Here is a 21363-nt window from a genome sequence, read left to right as displayed (position 1 = left end):
TTAAGTGTTGAAATAACTGACTGTCCAAATCATAATTTGTACAGAACCTATGAACTTTTTTCTACTCGCATAAAGATACTGAACTAACAAAGGGGAAGTGCATAATGCATTTTCTTAATTTATTTAATAAAATAATATCTAATTTGGTTGCCTACTTACTAAATATACCAAGGCAATACCAACAGGACCCTGAACAGCTTTAACCCCCAAGCCATAACACCACTAAATAGTTAACCAAATAGCTACACGGAATATCTGCATTGACCCTCCCTGTACTAACTATTTTAACTCATCACATATGCTGCTATATGTACATATCTACCTCAATTACCTCGTACGCCAGCGGCAGGTAGCCTAGTGGTTAGAGCGTTGGGCCAGTAACCGCAAGGTTGCTAGATCGAATCCCTGAGCTGACAAGGTACAAATCTGTTGTTCTGCCCTTGAACAAGGCAGTTAACCCACTGTTCCTAGGCCGTCATTGTAAATAAGAATTTGTTCTTAACTGACATACATAGTTAAAATAATAAACATAAACTCGGTAATTGTACCCTGTGTAGATTTAAGTGATAAGGCCCGAGAAGCCGGTGTTTGGAGGATGTGTTGTTAGGCCCGAGACAAAATCCCGACACAATTCCAGGGTTGCTACCCAAGATGGCTGCTTGTTAAGACTAGGTGCCTTTTGGCAAACTCCAAGCAGATTGTCATGTGCCTTATACTGAGGAGTGGCTTCCATCTGGCCACTCTACCATAAAGGCCTGATTGGTGGAGTGCTGCAGAGATGGTTGTTCTTCTGGAAGGTTTTCCCATCTCCACAGAGGAATTCTGGAGCTCTGTCAGAGTGACCATTGGGTTATTGGTCACATGCCTGACCAAGGCCCTTCTCCCTCAATTGCCCAGTTTGGCGGCCAGCTCTAGGGAGTCTTGGTGGTTCCAAACGTCTTCAATTCAATAATATATATTTGTATTTTATTTTATTTAACCTTTATTTTATTTAACCTAGGCAAGTCAGTTAAGTCTGAATACTTACAGTTGAAGTTGGAAGTTTACACACCCTTAGTACCTGTGGACGTATTTGAAGGCCTGCCTTCAAACTCAGTGCCTCTTTGCTTATGTAAATAAGGTATTTCTGACTTTCATTTTTAATATGTTTGCTAAAATGTAAAAAACACTGTTTTTGCTTTGTCATTATGGGGTATTTATTCATACTATTTCATCTTTCCAGAAGATATAGTCCCGACACAAATCTAGAATTGCTACCCAAGCCGGCTGGTCGTTCGTTCGATTGGTTCGGTTGCTAGAGACGCGACCCAGTCGTTCAGTCTTTTAATTCAATATCTATGGATGCGACCCAGTCTTTTGTTCTAAAACGTTATTTTCCCTTGCTTGCTAGCTAGCCAACTACGGCTAACTTACAAAAAGTGCAACCAAAATAACAGCAAAGTAGACGCATTTGCATTTGTTTAAGCTGTTTTCTAGTACATTTATTTGGATAAATCAATAACAATGAGGAGCGATTTCACCTGGCATAGAAAATGTGCTCACTCATCAGGATGCTGTTGTTCAGAGGAGCTAGCCAACAACACAGCTAAAACCATCACTTCAAACTGAAGCTGGAAAGACTGCAAACTAGCTGCACTTTGTTTTGGTTTACACTTTTTCAATTGACATTTCCTTGTATATATATCCATAGAAATGATCCCAGCTGATTCATGATTTCGACTGGTTGAGAAACGCTGCCTGCCTGTTTATTCCTCGTGTTATTATTGTTTCTTTATACAATTGGTAGGCCGGCTTGTCTTTGGAAATTAACAATTTCCTTGATAAAGAACGGACTCATGCGTAGCCCTCTGGGAGTCCATATTGACAACTTTAAAAGACAAAGGATAATTGGTGCTCTAGTAATTCCGTCCTACATTGTATGTCTAATCTATGAGGTAATTTGTTCCTCCATAAAATAAAATGGGAATAATTTATATTCTAATGTTGATATAGACAGTGCCTTCAAAAACTATTCATACCGCTTGACTTATTCCAAATTTTGTTGTGTTACAGCCTGAATTCAAAATGGATGACATGTATTATTTTTCTCACCGATCTACACACAATACCCGATAATGACTAAATGAAAACAGGTTTTTAGAACATTTTGCAAATTTATTGAAAATGAAATTCATTAGTCATTTACATAAGTAATCACACTACAGAGTCAATACTTTGTAGAAGCACTTTTGGCGACAATTACAGCTTTGGGATGTCTGTATCAGTTTTGCACATCTGGATTTGGGGATTTTCTCCCATTCATCCTTGCAGATTTTCTCCAATTCATCCTTGCAGATTTTCTCAAGTTCTGTTGAGTTAGATGGGAGCGGCAGTGAACAGCAATCTTGAAGTCTTTCCATATATTTTTAATGGGATTCAAGTCTGGGCTTTGGCTGGGCCACTCAAGGACTTTCACATTTTTTGTTCTGAAGCCATTCCATTTTCAGACCACATAATCTTTTCATTAACTTTCACATGCCATTTTGTAAACTCCAGGCATGCTGTTGTGTACCTTTTTCTCAGGAGTGGCTTCAATCTGGCCACTCTCCCATAAAGCCCAGATTGGTGAAGAGTTGTAGAGACTGTTGTACTTCTGGCAAGTTCTCCCATCTCAGTCAATGAAACGCTGTAGTTCTGTCAGAGTGGTCATTGGGTTCTTGATCACCATGCTGACCACGGTCTTTCTTGCCCGGTTGCTCAGTTTGGTCGGACGGCCAGCTCTAGGCAGAGTCTGGTAAGTTCCATATTTTTTTGATTTCCCAATGATGGAGACCACTCTGCTCTTTGAAACTTTGAACACTCGAGAAACTGTTTTATACCCTTCCCCAGATACAGTTGAAGTCGTAGGTTTACATACACCTTAGCCAAATACATTTAAACTCAGTTTTTCACAATTCCTGACATTTAATCCTCGTAAAAATCCCCTGTCTTAGGTCAGCCAGGATCACCACTCTGTCAGGATCACCACAGAATAATAGTAGAGAGAATGATTTATTTCAGCTTTTATTTCTTCCACAATAAGTTGGGTGAATTTTGGCCCATTCCTCCTGACAGAGCTCGTGTAACTGAGTCAGGTGTGTCGGCCTCCTTGCTCGCAAACACTTTTTCAGTTCTGCCCACACATTTTCTATAGGATTGAGGTCAGGGCTTTTTTGTCAATATATCCACATAATTATCTCCCCTCATGATTCCATCTATTTTGTGAAGTGCACCAGTCCCTCCTGCAGCAAAGCACCCCCACAACATGATGCTGGTATGGTGTTCTTCGGCTTGCACGCCTCCCCCTTTTTCCTCCAAACATAGCGATGGTCATTATGGCCAAACAGTTATATTTTTGTTTCATCAGACCAGAGGACATTTCACCAAAAAGTACAATCTTCGTCTCCATGTGAGGTTGCAAACCGTAGTCTGGCTTTTTTGGGGCTGTTTTGGAGCAGTGGCTTCTTCCTTGCTGAGCGGCCTTTCACGTTATGTCGATATAGGACTCGTTTTACTGTGGATATAGACACTTTTGTACCTGTTGCCTCCAGCATCTTCACAAGGTCCTTTGCTTTTGTTCTGGGATTTATTTGCACATTTCGCACAAAATACATTAATCTCTAGGATACAGAATGCATCTCCTTCCTGAGCGGTATGACGGCTGTGTGGTCCCATTGTCAGATTCTCCCTAGGAGAGGATCTTCTGTTACGTTCGTTGAAAGATGGATTAGACCAAGGTGCAGCGTGGTAGGCGAACATCTTACTTTTATTTAAAATGAACACCAAAACCCAAAACGAACATAAAGTTATGCTGGCTATACCGCAACTAACAAAATCAAGATCCCACAAACTAAGGTGGAAAACAGGCTGCCTAAGTATGATCCCCAATCAGAGACAACGATAGACAGCTGCCTCTGATTAGGAACCAACAAAGAAATAGAAACATAGATTTGCCCACCCAAGTCACACCCTGACCTAACCAAATAGAGAATAAAAAGGCTCTCTAAGGTCAGGGCGTGACAGTACCTCCCCCCAAAGGTGCGGACTCCGGCCGCAAACCTGAACCTATAGGGGAGGGTCCGGGTGGGCATCTCATCTCGGTGGAGGCTCCGGTCCGGGACGCAGACCCCGCTCCGCTTGAGGCTCCCCCCACTTTGGTGGCGCCTCTGGTGCGGGGACCGTCGCTGGAGGATCCGGACCGGGGACCGTCGCTGGAGGATCTGGACCGGGGACCGTCGCTGGAGGATCCGGACCGGGGACCGTCGCTGCAGGCTCCGGACCGGGGACCGTCGCTGAAGGCTCCGGTCCATGGATCGTCGCTGCAGGCTCCGGTCCATGGATCATCGCTGGAGGCTTGGAGCGTAGAGCTGGCACAACGCGTCCTGGCTGGATGCTGACTTTAGCCCGGCAAGTGCGGGGTGCTGGCACAGGACGCACTGGGCTGTGAAGGCGCACTGGCGACACAGTGCGTAGAGCCGGCGCAGGATATCCTGGACCGAGGAGGCGCACTGGAAGTCTGGAGCGTAGAGCTGGCACAACGCGTTCTGGCTGTATGCTCACTTTCGCACGGCAAGTGCGAGGAGCTGGCACAGAACGCACCGGGCTGTGGATGGCTGCCTCTCGTGCTTGCATCTTGGTTGTGAACCCCGGTGTCGTCGTTGTTCCTCCCTTGCTGCCTCCATCTGCTCCCATAGAAGGCGATCCTTTCCAGCCAGGATCGCCTCCCATGTCCAGGATCCCTTACCGTCCAGGATCTCCTCCCATGTCCAGGATGTCTGCTCCTCCTGGCCACGCTGCTTGGTCCGTTTGTGGTGGGGGATTCTGTCAGATTCTCCCTAGGAGAGGATCTTCTGTTACGTTCGTTGAAAGATGGATTAGACCAAGGTGCAGCGTGGTAGACGAACATCTTACTTTTCTTTAAAATGAACACCAAAACCCAACAAAATACAAAACGAACGTAAAGTTCTGCAGGCTACACCGCAACTAACAAAATCAAGATCCCACAAACTAAGGTGGAAAACAGGCTGCCTAAGTATGATCCCCAACGATAGACAGCTGCCTCTGATTGAGAACCATACCCGGCCAACAAAGAAATAGAATCATAGATTTGCCCACCCAAGTCACACCCTGACCTAACCAAATAGAGAATAAAAAAGTCTCTCTAAGGTCAGGGCGTGACACCCATGGTGTTTATACTTGCGTACTATTGTTTGTACAGATGAATGTGGTACCTTCAGGCATTTGGAAATTTCACCCAAGGATGAACCAGACTTGTGGAGGTCTACAATTTTTTTCTGAGGTCTTGGCTGATTTCTTTTGATTTTTCCCATGATGTCAAGCAAAGAGGCACTAACTTTGAAGGTAGGCCTTGAAATACATCCACAGGTACACCTCCAATTTACTCAAATTATGTCAATTAGCCAATCAGAAGCTTCTAAAGCCATGACATCATTTTCTGGAATTCTCCAAGCTGTTTAAAGGCACAGTCAACTTAGTGTATGTAAACTTCTGACCCACTGTAATTGTGATACAGTGAATAATAAGTGAAATAATCTTTCTGTAAACAATTGTTGGAAACAATACTTGTGTCATGCACAAAGTAGATGTCCTAACCGACTTGCCAAAACTATAGTGTGTTAACAAGAAATTTGTGGAGTGGTTGAAAAACGAGTTTTAATGACTCCTACCTAAGTGTATGTAAACTTCAGAATTCAACTGTATATTCCTCATCACAATTCTATTTCAAAGATCTATAGTCAGTTCCTTGGACTCCATGGTATAGTTTCTGCTCTGACATGCAATGTCAACTGTGGGACCTCATATAGACAGGTGTGTTTCTTTCTAAATCATGTACAAACAAGTGAATTGGCCACAGGTGGGCTCCAATGATGTTCTCAAGGATGATCAAAGGCAATTGGATGCACCTGAGCTCAACACTCTATTTAGTCCATTTTGAATTCAGTCTAACACAACCAAATGTGGAATTTAAAAAGTATATATATTTATATACAAGTAACTGACAAAATAAAGGAAACACCAATATAAAGTGTCTTAATAGGACATTTGGCCACCACGAGCCGCCTGAATAGCTTCAATGCACCTTGGGATAGATCCTACAAGTGTCTGGAACTCTATTGGAGAAATGCTACACAATTCTTCTTCGACTAATTCCATCACTTGGTGTTTAGTTGGTGGTTGTGGAAACGGTGTCTCAGGCGCCACTCCAGAATCTCCGAAAAATGTTCCATTGGGTTGAGATCTGGAGACTGACACACACACACACACACACACCCTTTAAACTGTGTGTGTATCGGTCTGTCTCAGTCACCAGATCTCAATCCAATTGAAGACCTACTCATCTCAGTCACACACACATATACCAACGTGATCGCGATTGTCTATACCGATCTAAAACAACACATACATCTGTGATGCTTTAGGCTAGAAACAAGCGGTAAAATGCCAGAGGAAGACGCGACTCTGATACACACATGGGAAGATCTTTACTCTATGACATTCAGAAGCTGACCTACGACCTTCTAAAGTTGAGGACTCAAAGAAATTGGACATTGCTTGGGAAGTAATCTTATACAATGTGTGATTCTGTCGCTTTCAATAGATCTATTCTGTAAAACAGAATATGTATAATTCAATTGAAGGTTCATGTAAATTATCATAAGACATATTTGGTAGCGGAATAACATTTTGGGAAATCGGGTCTGGACTTTATTTTCCTTATTCATTATTATTATTAGTATTATCATCATTAAAATAGTCATGAGTCTTGTTAGACTACGTGGAAATGCAGGAAATGAGCTTCAAAACAACATTTCCTAGGTCCCTCAAATTAAACAAAATGATGGTGTATTTAATATAGGCTATCTCAATAAACAATGATCTAAACAAATTGAAACAAATTAAATGTAAATAAGGAGGCCCTGGGGGAAAAAGAGTGGAAACCACTGCTTTAAACCCCCTATGTTTTTATATTTAACTAGGCAAGTCAGTTAACAACAAATTCTTATTTACAATGACGGCCTACCCCGGCCAAACCCGGACCAATTGCGCGCCGCCCTATGGGACTCCCAATCACGGCTGGATGTGATACAGCCTGGATTTGAACCAGGGTCTGTAGTGACGCCTCTTGCACTGAGATGCAGTGCCTTAGACCGCTGCACCACTCGGGAGCCTATGCTCCTTTGAGGACCCCTCTTTCAAAGTAACTGATATCTCTTCTTCTAGCCATGTAGCTAGAATAATGGCCAACTGGGTATTTTTATATATGACCCTAAGCATGATGGGATGTTTTAATTGCTTAATTAAATCAGTAACCACACCGGTGTGGAAGCAACTTCTTTCAATATACTATGTATTACTCATTTACTCTAGTGTTTCCTTTATTTTGGCAGTTACCTGTATATGCCATTTAACCTACGCTTTTATCCAAAAGCGTACTTTTACATTTTACATTTTGCATACATTTTACCTAGCCAGGCATTTATAATTCAAATGGAAGGATTTCTGCCTGCCAGGCTCTTCTCTTTCCCAGCGGTTTTATGACCTCTCCATTCATTTAGCTTGGGAAGACTTACGTCAATGTGTTCTAGGGTGAAAATCACCGGGTCCGTGATGAACACACGACTGGACTCTTTGTTGATGGAGGCGGCGATGATGTCGGAATTTACGGCCACCGACACATTCCGCCCATAAGCATCGTTGGACATTTTGATCGTGGCGTTGTCGGTGCTGAGAAACTGCCCAAGGTTTTTGTACATGACAAACACCAGCTTGGCAACACCTGAAGAAAGGAAAAAGCAGAAGAGGTAAGCAGCTAGGAAAACATGTTCCTTTCAAATGAAAGCAGCCGTAACTGTAGTATTAAAAAAAACTAAGGGTTGAGAATTGAAAAAAAAACGGATTAGACCATGAGGGAACATAAGTGGGCCTTGTCAGTTATCTTCAGAAAATATCATGGTGCTGGGTTTTAGGGTTCAAATCCTTAGTGGTCGCTCCTATCTACCAGTCCCACTGAGTAATCACTGTGTATTGTCAGTTTTGACAAGCTGCATTGACAGACCGGTTCGACAGACTCTTCACCTTTTCATAGACACTGGAATGGAACAAAAAAGTCTGAGCTAACACTCACACTCGGGATAAACACCCGCATGCAGCTCTGCCTGTGAATGAAGTGAGATTTCTTAGAGGGGAAGTGTATGGGGTTTACCATTCCGACTGTTGAGCTTGACAGTATTGGAGGACAGCTGGATAGAAACACCACCCTTGCTGGCCTGTGGAAATTTGAAATCCTGAACCTGGCCGTCCGTGCTGAGCACATACACATCCAGGACTTGGGTTTTGGTGATGAAGGGGGAAAAAAGAGACAAGAGAAGAGAGAGACCGGGAGAGAGAGAGAGATACCAGACGTTACAGTGTGTTTTGAGTAAGACGAGGGCAATAAAAAATAAAAATGTTGATGCCAACGACGTGGTTGCTCACATTCCTAAGGCAAAGCAAGAGTGCGGGGGTGTTAGGTACTACAGCCACTGAAGACATTGTTCAAGTGATTCTATGCAACAACAATGTTGCTGCCGAGTTAAAATGTCAGAACCAAGGTGATCCTTTAGCTCCTGTTGAGTCCCTTTTGTGGGATACAGTACACTTGTGAAAATCCAGTGAAAGACCGGATGTGCAAGATAAAACTGCAGCATTTGAATAAAAAAAGAAAGAAATGTAGTTGCAATGCACAGTGAAACATTTTACATTAATTCCCTCTCATGTCCCGAGAGCTTTGAGATTAAAGGAGGAGACAGGGTCTAACCACTGTTTTTACTAGGTCTCCGCAGTAGGGTGATGTTCACATTAATGTATAGAATTACATGGAGCAGACCTACGCATTTATAAACCAAGTCCTCCCAATCTAATAACAAATTCATCACTTTGTTTTAAATGTACATTGTGACTGAACTCATAGAACAGACTCATTTTCTTTCTCGACATGAGTAGTTGAAATGTGCATACAGCATCAGAAACGACTGATTGCCGTTCAAATCACTGGCCGTGCTTTATTATTTGTTTACCGGGAATTCAATTACTTACCTATATTATCAGCGGGTACTTTCACAATAGCCGGCTCCATTAGGTTGTCGGCAAGGACGAACGCTCCTTCCTCGAGGGTATCCAGTAACATAGTAGCAGCATGTGTCTGTTCCGTGCTGTTCATATCATGCCAGGACTTCAGAGCCTCTGGTCTCAGAAGGTTGTCGACTGTGTCTACAATGGCCTGTGTCCGTCAGAAAAAGAGACGTGTCAGCAATGCTGAAAACAAAGACCGTTTTCGACGCATTCGACGACAGTAATTGTCATGAGCAAAAACAAAGAGGGGAGTTATACGAACAGCTTTGATAATGCATGGCGAAGCAATCCCCATTGACATATAATGGACGATCATTAAAAAAAATATTTTGGGGGTTTAGAGTAAGTGCTAAACAAATGCTCCACACAAAGTATCTTCTCTGTATCGATGTGGTGTAAATTTGTGTGATTTGCTGTGCATTCAAGCAGATAATTGAATATGTTTAAAACTGAGGGGTGTTTCTGGGACATTTGTTTCTTTTTTTATCAGCTAATCTTTATAACATATTGTATAATAAACATTTACCACTATTAAACAGCTCAAATCATTGAGAAAACCAAAACATGATGCATTTTGAAATATTAAATCCAAGCTGTTTAGCCAGTCGCTAGCACTCGACAGGCAGTAGATAAAGTACATACAGACGTCAGTGGGATCTCCTAAAAAAATTATCAAATCAATCAGACTAATCAGGTAATCAATGGGGTTCCTCTAGCTAGCACGGATGGCTAATGTGACTTCCCATCAACTATATTGTATGTCAACTACTGCCGACTCAGCGCTTTCTGAGGAACCCAACACAGCATCCCACTCACACACACTGTCATCTAGTCACATACATGTTTCAAATCTTCCCCATTCACTCTCACTAACAAAATATAGACCCACGTGCCACAGAAACATGCAACGCGCTGGAAATATGCACAAAAATATATATATAATATGAATGAGATGACGATAATGAGACATTTGGGGTGAAAGGGTAATAGGTATTAGCTAACATTCTTCTTTTGAACAAGTATGGCCATCTAAGGACTAATTAACCTGATCCATTTTAACACCGTCGCCGAGGATCGATCTGGATGTCAGAGAGCTTGACTTTGGAGGCAGGTGGAGAAGGATGCTGAGAAGTCCCTAATGGCCAGAGAAGGGATATGGCCAAAATACTTAGAGCGGGCAGGTCACTGGAACTATTAAATGGAGAAGGACACAAATTGGTTTGCCCCCTACCAGCCTTATAAGTCCAACGGAAAGCGCAGATTTGTGCCTCTAATTTATGACACAAATGAAAATCTGTGCCCTGATGACTGAACTGTCATGAATTAACATGCCAAAGGTCAGAGTGTGGCCGAGGAAGACAACGGTTTGAATACATCACAGGTGGAAAGAGAGTCTTAAGTACAGCTGTTCTTAGCACCGTAGCAATGTAACTGGCTTTTCTATTGAGGAGACTCGCAGAATCGGAGGGGACTGTAAAAAGGAATGTGTGCCTTAAAAGACGCACAGGCTAACTTTATATCGGAAATTACCCATATTTTAGCCATGACATGCAGTTTGTGAATCACTGTGTTACCCATTTAGGCATGTACATTCTTAAAGCAAAAAGAGAAAGGACCATTCAATGGAAGGCAAAGATACGCGAAAACAAAACAAAATCCTCCTGTAAATTTAATGGAGAAAAATAAGTTACATTAGTAACTGCCAATGATGTCTCTGCCACTTAGCGTGCACCTTTGGCACAATCATGGCTGTGTGGAAGCAATTACTCCAAAATGCAGGAAGCACAGAGCAAGGGGGGGAAAAGCTACATGAAAATACAGAGGGTACATGCTGCTGAGCAGGGGAGTGGAGGGGAGGAGGGAGGTGCGGAGAAGCAGAGTGTGGTACATTAGCATAGATCAGATACCTTCATGTATGCCCTGCATGTCCTTTCTCGCTTTTGAAGCTTTTTCATTAGGTAGAAAAAAAGATAAAACAAAGAAACACACAATTAGCAAAATGTAGAAGCTTGAGAACAAGTGTTCAAGGCTTCGATTCTCTTCTGACTGATCACCCTCCCCCCCCTTTCAGCTGGCTTTCTCCTTCCTCATGCTTTAGGCTACGCTACCTGCAGGTTCCAGAACAAAAGAGCCCTCACTTCCATTTGTGGCATGATGTAGTTCTCTCAAATACACTGGAGACTTCACAGAACAAGCCTTGGTTGAGGCAATTACAGCAATTACTTCAGGTGTACAAATATGTCAGGGAATAACAGTATCTTATTGCATTTCAGTACATATAATTTAATACCCTAATTGGTTTGCTGTTTCTTTATTTGCTTGAGTACATTTGTCTGACTTTGAAAGAAAGGGAGAGAGCAACAGACATAATGAGGAATATTAAGAAAAATATAACCACTAATTTCACTGACTAGAAGGAATCACATTTCTCCTAACTTGAAGCGGGAGACGGCTCAGAAGAGCATCACAAAACGTCTAGCGGTGACTCAGATCCAGAGGGATTGCCGGGTGGGGAGAAATGGCAATGCTATTTATCTCCATGAAGCACAGTACGTGATAGGGGGAATGAAGATTTCAAGTGGCAGCCATTTTGAAAGGGTGGAAATTCCGTTACCTTGTTAAAACTGCGGCCCGCAGAGTCTTTCTCGCTGGGTCTCAGCTCCTGAAGCTGAGCATCCAGGATGTCGACCAGCTGTTCCATCAGTCGGACTGACGAACTCACGTCGCCGGCAAAGATGGGTCCTTTGGTGTGCTTGGCCAGCTCGTTGGCCAGGTTAGCTGCGTTCTCGCCACTACGGATCTGGAGCGATAAAAAATATATTTGTAACACTGAACCTGGTTCCTCTCTAGGTGTTTTCTTAGGCTACTTCTAGGGAGTTTTTCCTGGCCACTGTGCTTTTGCCTCTGCAATGCTAGCTATTTGGGATTTTAGAAATGTGATTGAATTTGATATTCTTACAGCCATGTTATAGGCTTAAGACTTGTTACAAGTATGAAAAAACCTTTATACTAAAGGTATTTGTTATGGCTTTCTATGTTTTAAAATGGGCAGCAGAAATGGCTGTTAGTTCCAACTTTGCTAAGGACTGTACCCAGATCTGTTTGTGGTCCTCTGAATATGGTTCTTAATGCTATTGGCTTAATCACATACAGATCTGGGAGCAGACTAAGGGAATATTCCACCAGACTACGAGGCTCTCTCCCTCCCGTTCTGACGTGAGGTCATTCTAGGATGAGCTGCCCCATATAACGCCAGTCTGGAGAGATGGGTGACTAATTACACTTAATAACACTTCTCGGGGTGCTGTATTTCTCATTTGATGGTAGTGAACACAAGAGTACAAAATGATGAAGGGTCGTCCGTCGTTCTTAAATTACAACACATTCTATGTCTGAGTCACTTATCAGAACAAACAGCAGACAGCGCAACCTAGTGGACGGCCCGCGGCTATTTTGACTCTTTTATCATCATAAATGGTGGATGGTACAATTATTACAGTGCAGTGCTTGAATTGAGCCAGTTCAAACTGGTATTGATTACCGGCACCTCTTATCATACATAACATTTGAGCACCACTACTGTAAGATTAAAATGATTACAGGCACCATTTTCATTCCACTTCAAGCACCGCAGTACCTACAGTATTTTAAGGGAATTAGTACATTTACTTACAGTTGAAGTCAGAAGTTTACATAAACCTTAGCCAAATACATTTAAACATTTAAACTCTGATTTTCACAATTCCTGACATTTAATCCTCGTAAAAATTCCCTGTCTTAGGTCAGTTAGTATCACCACTTTATTTTAAGAATGTGAAATGTCAGAATAATAGAGAGAATGATTTATTTCAGCTTTTACATTCCCAGTGGGTCAGACGTTTACATACACCCAATTAGTATTTGGTAGCATTGCCTTTATATTGTTTAACTTGGGTCAAACATTTCGGGTAGCCTTCCACAAGCTTCCCACAATAAATTGGGTGCATTTTGGCCCAATCCTCCTGACAGAGCTGGTGTAACTGAGTCAGGTTTGTAGGCCTCCTTGTTCGCACACACTTTTTCAGGTCCGCCCACACATCTTCTATGGGACTGGGGTCAGGGCTTTGTGATGACCACTCCAATACCTTGACTTTGTTGTCCTTAAGCCATTTTGCCACAACTTTGGAAGTATGCTTGGGGTCATTGTCCATTTGGAAGACCCATTTGCGACCAAGCTTTAACTTCCTGACTGATGTCTTGAGATGTTGCTTCAATATATCCACATAATTTCCCTTCCTAATGATGCCATCTATTTTGTGAAGTGCACCAGTCCCTCCTGCAGCAAAGCACCCCCACAACATGATGCTACCACCCCTGTGCTTCACGATTGGGATGGTGTTCTTCGGCTTGCAAGCCTCCCCCTTTTTCCTCCAAACAAAACAATGGTCATTACGGCCAAACAGTTCTATTTTTGATTCATAGACCAGAGGACATTTCTCCAAAAAGCACAATCTTTGTCCCCATGTGCAGTTGCAAACCGTAGTCTGGCTTTTTTTATGGCGGTTTTGAAGCAGTGGCTTCTTCCTTGCTGAGCAGCCTTTCAGGTTATGTCGATATAGGACTCGTTTTACTGTGGATGTAGATACATTTGTACCTGTTTCCTCCAGCATCTTCACAAGGTCCTTTGCCGTTGATCTGGGATTGATTAGCACTTTTCACACCAAAGTACGTTAATCTCTAGGAAACAGAACACATCTCCTTCCTGAGCGGTATAACGGCAGCGTGGTCCCATGGTGTTTATAATAGCGTACTATTGTTTGTACAGATGAACGTAGTACCTTCAGGCGTTTGGAAATTGCTCCCAAGGATGAACCAGACTTGTGGAGGTCTACAATTATTTTTCTGAGGTCTTGGCTGATTTCTTTTGATTTTCCCATGATGTCAAGCAAAGAGGCACTGAGTTTGAAGGTAGGCCTTAAAATGCATCCACAGGTACACCTCCAATTGACTCAAATGATGTCAATTCGCCTATCAGAAGCTTCTAAATACATGACATCATTTTCTGGAATTTTCCAACCTGTTTAAAGGCACAGTCAACTTAGTGTATGTAAACTTCTGACCCACTGTAATTGTGATACAGTGAATTATAAGTTAAATAATCTGTCTGTAAACAATTGTTGGAGAAATGACTTGTGTCATGCACAAAGTAGATGTCCTAACCGACTTGCCAAATCTATAGTTTGTTAACAATACATTGGTGGAGTGGTTGAAAAACAAGTTTTAATGACTCCAACCTAAGTGTATGTAAACTTCTGACTGTATACTGTAGCTCAAAACATTGAGGTAGTACAGCCCATACATACCTTCTGCGCTACTTGGTTGACCCAGTGGGAAGTGCAGTTGCTGAGATCAGGGCCCTTTGGGTGCCAGGCCCCCGTGGCAAGTACACATAAATAAGAGGCGGTGCCTGTCAGGAAAATACATTTACAATAGCTCAGTTATATAAGATATATATATTAGAAACTACATTGGATTATGTCATGCTATATTAGCCATATACCTCATCGTGTTAAAACAATCTAACCTCCAAAATCCTACATACACTGCATTTAATTGTTGTCTTTACATCAATAGCTGGTAATTTACCATAAATACTGACTATATACTCCCAGTGCCAGTTTCCCTACAAATTAAGTAATAATAAGACTTTTCCTTCCGTTCCAATTACACCAACGTCTAATGAACCCTGAATGATAACACAATTTCACACACAATCCAATAAGGCCTGAACATCTTCAATCAAGCTTGGGGAAACAGCTGAGCCAGTTCCCTTCAACACAATGGCTGCACATTGCTAAAGACTATTTTGACCTATAACAATGCAGTGAATTATTGATACAACTGTAAAAACACTAAATCTTGTTGATTCCCTATACAGTCATGCACGAATTGAATCTATCAATAAATGATCGTCAGAAACAATAACATACTGTACAGGTAACAAAAACACACAAGCGATCTCATCTCTCCAACCACACATCATGGTGATAAACAGTAGCTAATGCCCTAAGGTAAACCCTCTGCTTACCTCGGGTCCCCTTGGGGCAAGGCCTCTCTACTAACATGCCCCTCTGGGTCTGAGGCCACACGATGTCCCTCTTTTCCGTGGTCTCACAGAAGCGCTCCGGTAGGGGGAAGGACTCCAGAGGCGGCTGGGCGGTGGTCTGGGGAATCTCCAGAGGGGGTTTGGGCCCTCCTCTGTTGTTACCCTCCTTTGGCCCTGTTGTGGTCATGGTGTTTGCTACGCCTTTGTTGCGTGCTGCCGTGGTGGTTGTTGTGGTGGTTGTCGTTCGGAGAGGCTCAGCCGGCGCCGAGGTCGCTTCGGAGAGAGGTGGAGCTGGGTAGAAAATGATAACGTAGTCTCATTTTAGCTCGCCCAAGTCTTTCTGTTCTCGTTCTTTCAAAACACACCTGGTACAAAGCTGGCTACACACAATGGTGGCTACACACAAATGGAGAGCTGGGAGTGCTTTGTGCAAATATATTTGCTTTCCCCTGGACTATATCTTATTCAAGGCACTCAGTCTGCACCGAACAGGACAATAATTACTGTAACATCTTCCTGCCTGGCAGTCACTCTTGCCTGAGAGACTATGAGGCACGGCTGATTACATTTTGACAGAGAAACAAGGAGCCCGTGTGTGTCGTTTTGTTGTCGGAACATTCATTCGGTGGTTTTTTTCCTTACTCACCCCACATTTTGATAAAGCCGGTATGTGTTATGTGCCAAGGGCAAAAACAATAAGTTTCAGTCAGGAGAGCAAAGGAAACACCACATTCAAATACATCCCTCCTTCCCTTCTGAAGTAATCACAGCTCGGAATTGGTTGGATTGTTGAAAGCAATAGGTTGGCGACCTTGCTTACACCTATCCATCACTTATAGATCTGTGCTTACCTCAAGGAAACAAGGATGAAATTATACATTTCTGAAGTATTACAACAGGGCCTATGGCTGACATTTCTTTTGTTGTATTAGTACTATTATAACTGTATTTCCTGTATGATCCAGTGAAACGGTGATAACCATAAACCAGTCATTTGCTATACATCTGTTCACATCTCAAGGTATTGAAGCGAGAGTTTAGCAATATAATACAATTTTGAACACAAAATGATGTGCGAGGAATTTTATCCCTTTTATTATCCCATTAAGTTGTCCGTAACATGGAGGACTTAAAAGTGGTATTTGCTGTTGCTGTTTTCCCCCCCGTAAATTCACGCAAATTCACTTAAACAACTACTGAGCTCACTGAGTAAGAGTGAGAAGCTCTCGCTTCCAGGCTTGGAGGGAAGACAGACATCACCACCATATCTATCGCTTCAATTGGATAATGGGACTGGGCTGATGGAAATAGTTTGTCTGGCAGCGCCCCCATGGTGTGGATGGAAGACTTCAGCACAGCCCAGGCTGAAGGGATCCCTCTTTGAGGTTGGCTGGTTAGCTTGCTACCTGCTGCGAGTTAGTCTCTATTGACCATTGGAGACAAGTCAATGCGCTTCCTGCCTAGCGGGAGCCCAAGCGGGTCCGCAATGGCACTCTATTCCCTACATAGTTCAATACATTTGACATGAGCCCTGTAGGCCCTGGTCAAAATTAGTGCACTATATAGAGAATAGGGTGCCATTTGGGAAGCACCCCAGTCTTGGCTTCAGTAACTGCCTGTCCATGATGCTTCCTGACTGAGACACAGACCTCAGACCTGAAATGGTGACATGGAGAAGTTCTCAGCTGACTGGATGTTTTGATACGGAGCTTGATGGTACATTTGGCTGTAATATACATGCATCATTTTAAAGCCCAGATAAACTACTGAAAAAAACTATTCAGTCCTTTGTATTTCACATATACTGGCCACATGTAGAGTACCTACCTCTGCAGGTCTAATAGTTGAACATTGCTTGACACGTAATAAGTGTATTATCAACAGTATTTACATCATGTTAGGCTAGGCGGTAGTTGGAGAACAGCCACGAATGATGAAAGTCCTCTCTATACTGTTTGGCTGAGAACATGTTTACATATTTTCCTCCTTCAGACAAAAGGAGGAAAACACAACATGAATCCTTGATGTTATCCTTGATGTTATCCTTGAATCCTTGATGAGTTATTTAAGATGAGGGTTTCACTCCCCAATACATCAAGATGCATGTGCAGTGCTCTGATTCAAATACATTCCTTGAGCATGTTAGCTAATGATATTATGTCCACACCTCTCTTCAGTGAGCAGATCCTTGTACAGGCTTGCTGTAGTACTCTAACTCCTTGCTCTAGTTATGGTCATTTCCATGTAAAAGGACCCTTAGGCACCAACATTTGAAGTTCACAGGAGCATGTTAAATCTAGTGTCAAATGAAAGCTAAGGGTCTAGGTTTTTGAGAAATTAAAGCATATATACATTTTTCATTAATATTAAATATGAGGAATAAGCCAAGGCTTTGATTTCTGGTCAAACAGACGGAAAAGGGGTATTCGACCATCTACCATAACAAGTCTTAAAAGGTAGTATAAATACAACAACAACAATCATGTTGAAGTAAAGACCCCTGCCAACTTATATCAATACATATTTAGTTTGAGATATGATTTGCCTTCTGTAAGTTTAAGAAAAATTACTATGTGCTTTGAAATTCCGTTACCAAAACCCTCATATCTTTATAAGTTCACAGAAGTAAAAAGTAAAGGTAGACTTGCCAATTAGTTATGATGCTTTTACTGATATGTATTTTGTATTTTCAAAATTCTGGTGGCCTCCCGAGTGGCACAGCATCGCAGTGCTAGCTGTGCCACTAGAGATTCTGGGTTCGAGTCCAGGCTCTGTCGCAGCCGACCGGATGTCCCATAGGGCGGTGCACAATTGGCCCAGCGTCGTCGGGTTAGGGGAGGGTTTGGCCAGGGGGGCTTTACTTGGCTCATCGTGCTGTAGCGACTCCTTGTGGTTGGCTGAGAGTCTGCAGGCTGACTCCAGTCGTCACTTGAACGGTGTTTCCTCAGACACACTGGTGCAGCTGGCTTCCGGGTTAAGTAGGCGGGTGTTAAGGACGCATGACTCGACCTTCGCCTCTCCTAAACCCATTGGGGAGTTTCAGCAAGACAAGATCGCAACTGAATATCACGAAAAGGGGGGTGTTAAAAACGTCCAATTGAAGTCTGTTCCTACAATCTGTCGCCTGGGTTTTCAGCACAATAACAGTGAGGCAATTAAATGAGGCTAGGCTAACTGACTGTAGAGCGGAGCGAAATAGACAAAAATCCATATCACGATAAATTGACTGAATCAATACGATAACTATACATAGAACAATAAGTAAATAATAATGTGCACACTTTTTTTTTTATTACCCTTCAAACTACTAGTGCTAGATCGAATGTTGTAGCTATCAATTGTCCCAACAATCACCCATATTAGCAAACATCATTTTAAACTTCCCATTTTTTCTATTAAAGACTTATTATCATAATGAACGATATCAGCAAAATGTCCAGGATAATTGGACGGTCCAAAACTGAGTAGAATTCTTTCTCCTCTAGAACTCTCCATTAGAAGGTACACAATATATACAAAAGTACTTGGACACCCCTTCAAATTGGTGGATTAGGCCACACCCATTGCTGACAACTGTATAAAATTGAGCACACAGCCATACAATGTCCATAAATCAAATGTAATTTGTCACATACACATGGTTAGCAGATGWTRATGYGAGTGTAGCRAAATGCTTGTGCTTCTAGTTCCGACCATGCAGTAATATCTAACAAGTAATCTAACAATTTCACAACAACTACCTTATACACACACAAGTGTAAAGGAATAAATAAGAATATGTACATATAAATAAATGGATTAGCGATGGCCAAATGGCATAGGCAAGGATGCAGTAGATGGTATAGAGTACAGAATATACATACAGTATGAGATGAGTAATGTAGGGTATGTAAACATTATATAAAGTGGCATTGTTTAAAGTGACTAGCGATACATTTATTAAATCCAACTATTAATTAATAAAGTGGCTAGAGATTTGAGTCAGTATGTTGGCAGCAGCCACTCAATGTTAGTGATGGCTGTTTAACAGTCTGATGGCCTTGAGATAGAAGCTGTTTTTCAGTCTCTCGGTCACAGCTTTGATGCACCTGTACTGATGTCGCCTTCTGGATGATAGTGGGGTGAACAGGCAGTGGCTCGGGTGGTTGTTGTCCTTGATGGTCTTTTTGGCATTCCTGTGACATCGGGTGGTGTAGGTGTCCTGGAGGGCAGGTAGTTTGCCCCAAGTGATGTGTTGTGCAGACCTCACTACCCTCTGGAGAGCCTTGCGGTTGTGGGCGGAGCAGTTGCCGTACCAGGCAGTGATACAGCACGACAGGATGCTCTCAATTGTGCATCTGTAAAAGTCTGTGAGTGTTTTGGTGACAAGCCAAAATTCTTCAGACTCCTGAGGTTGAAGAGACGCTGTTGAGCCTTCTTCACCACTCTGTCTGTGTGGGTGGACCATTTCAGTTTGTCCGTGATGTATACGCCGAGGAACTTAAAACTTTCCACCTTCTCCACTACTGTTCCGTCGATGTGGATAGGGGGGTGTTCCCTCTGCTGTTTCCTGAAGTCCACGATCATCTCCATTGTTTTGTTGACGTTGAGTGTGAGGTTATTTTCCTGACACCACACTCTGAGGGCCCTCACCTCCTCCCTGTAGGCCGTCTCGTCGTTGTTGGTAATCAAGCCTACCACTGTAGTGTCATCTGTAAACTTGATGATTGAGTTGGAGGCGTGCATGGCCACTCAGTCGTGGGTGAACAGGGAGTACAGGAGAGGGCTGAGAATGCACCCTTGTGGGGCCCCAGTGTTGAGGATCAGTGGGCTGGAGATGTTGTTTCCTACCCTCATCACCTGGAGGCGGCCCGTCAGGAAGTCCAGGACCCAGTTGCACAGGGCGGGGTCGAGACCCAGGTCTCGAGCTTAATGACGAGTTTGGAAGGTACTATGGTGTTAAATGCTGAGCTGTAGTCGATGAACAGCATTCTTACATAGGTATTCCTCTTGTCCAGATGGGTTAGGGCAGTGTGCAGTGTGATTGTGATTGCGTCGTCTGTGGACCTATTGGGCGGTAAGCAAATTGGAGTGGGTCTAGGGTGTCAGGTAGGGTGGAGGTTATATGGTCCTTGACTAGTCTCTAAAAGCACTTCATGATGACGGAAGTGAGTGCTATGGGGCGATAGTCGTTTAGCTCAGGTACCTTAGCTTTCCTGGGAACAGGAACAATGGTGGCCCTCTTGAAGCATGTGGGAACAACAGAATGGGATAGGGATTGATTGAATATGTCCTTATATGTTCTGGGCCGGCAGCCTTGCGAGGGTTAACACATTTAAATGTTTCACTCACGTGGGCTGCGGTGAAGGAGAGTCTGCAGGTTTTGGTAGCGGGCTGTGTCGGTGGCACTGTATTGTCCTCAAAGCGAGCAAGAAGTTGTTTGTTTGTCTGGGAGCAAGGCATCGGGGTCCGCGGGGCTGGTTTTCTTTTGTCGTCCGTGATTGACTGTAGACCCTGTCACATACGTCTTGTGTCTGAGCCGTTGAATTGTGACTCTACGTTGTCTCTATACTGACGCTTAGCTTGTTTGATTGCCTTGCGGAGGGAATAGCTACACTGTTTGTATTCGGTCATGTTTCAGGGCGCCTTGCCCTGATTAAAAGCAGTGGTTTGCGCTTTCAGTTTTGCGCGAATGCTGCCATCAATCCACGGTTTCTGGTTGGGGAAGGTTTTAATTATCGCCGTGGGTACAACATCACCGATGCACTTACTAATAAACTCGCTCACCGAATCAGCGTATACATCGATGTTGTTCAACGCTATCCGGAACATATCCCTGTCCACGTGATCAAAGTAATCTTGAAGCGTGGAATCAGATTGGTTGGACCAGCGTTGAACAGACCTGAGCACGGGCATTTCCTGTTTTAGTTTCTGTCTGTAGGCTGGGAGCAACAAAATGGAGTTGTTGTCAGATTTGCCAAAAGGAAGGCGAGGGAGGGCTTTGTATGCGTCGCGGAAGTTCCTCGCGGAGGAACAATGATCCAGAATTTTTCCAGCCCGAGTCGCGCATTCGATATGCTGATAAAATTTAGGGAGCCTTGTTTTCAGATTAGCCTTGTTAAAATCCCCAGCTACAATAAATGCAGCCT

General features: G+C 43.0%; 1 protein-coding gene across 12 annotated transcripts in view; it reads right to left on the bottom strand.

Moving 5' to 3' along the window:
- Positions 1-21363, bottom strand: part of adgrl2a (adhesion G protein-coupled receptor L2a) — a 199614-nt gene that overhangs the window by 27103 nt on the left and 151148 nt on the right. For 8 of the 12 annotated variants that reach the window (XM_024003753.2, XM_024003751.2, XM_024003759.2 and 5 more), the window contains 7 exons: positions 15218-15526; positions 14493-14596; positions 11765-11950; positions 11058-11096; positions 9115-9298; positions 8243-8365; positions 7611-7816 (listed from right to left, as the gene is read on the bottom strand). In XM_024003753.2, the coding sequence (XP_023859521.1) occupies positions 7611-7816; positions 8243-8365; positions 9115-9298; positions 11058-11096; positions 11765-11950; positions 14493-14596; positions 15218-15526 (1151 nt within the window). The remainder of the gene's footprint in view (positions 1-7610; positions 7817-8242; positions 8366-9114; positions 9299-11057; positions 11097-11764; positions 11951-14492; positions 14597-15217; positions 15527-21363) is intronic. The other 4 variants (XM_024003765.2, XM_024003762.2, XM_024003758.2 and 1 more) reach the window with 1 other exon arrangement.

This window comes from Salvelinus sp. IW2-2015, linkage group LG16 (assembly GCF_002910315.2).
Source record: "Salvelinus sp. IW2-2015 linkage group LG16, ASM291031v2, whole genome shotgun sequence".
Taxonomy (NCBI): domain Eukaryota; kingdom Metazoa; phylum Chordata; class Actinopteri; order Salmoniformes; family Salmonidae; genus Salvelinus; species Salvelinus sp. IW2-2015.
The sequence above is the reverse complement of the archived record's forward strand: the minus strand, read 5'-3'. Positions and strand labels throughout refer to the sequence as shown.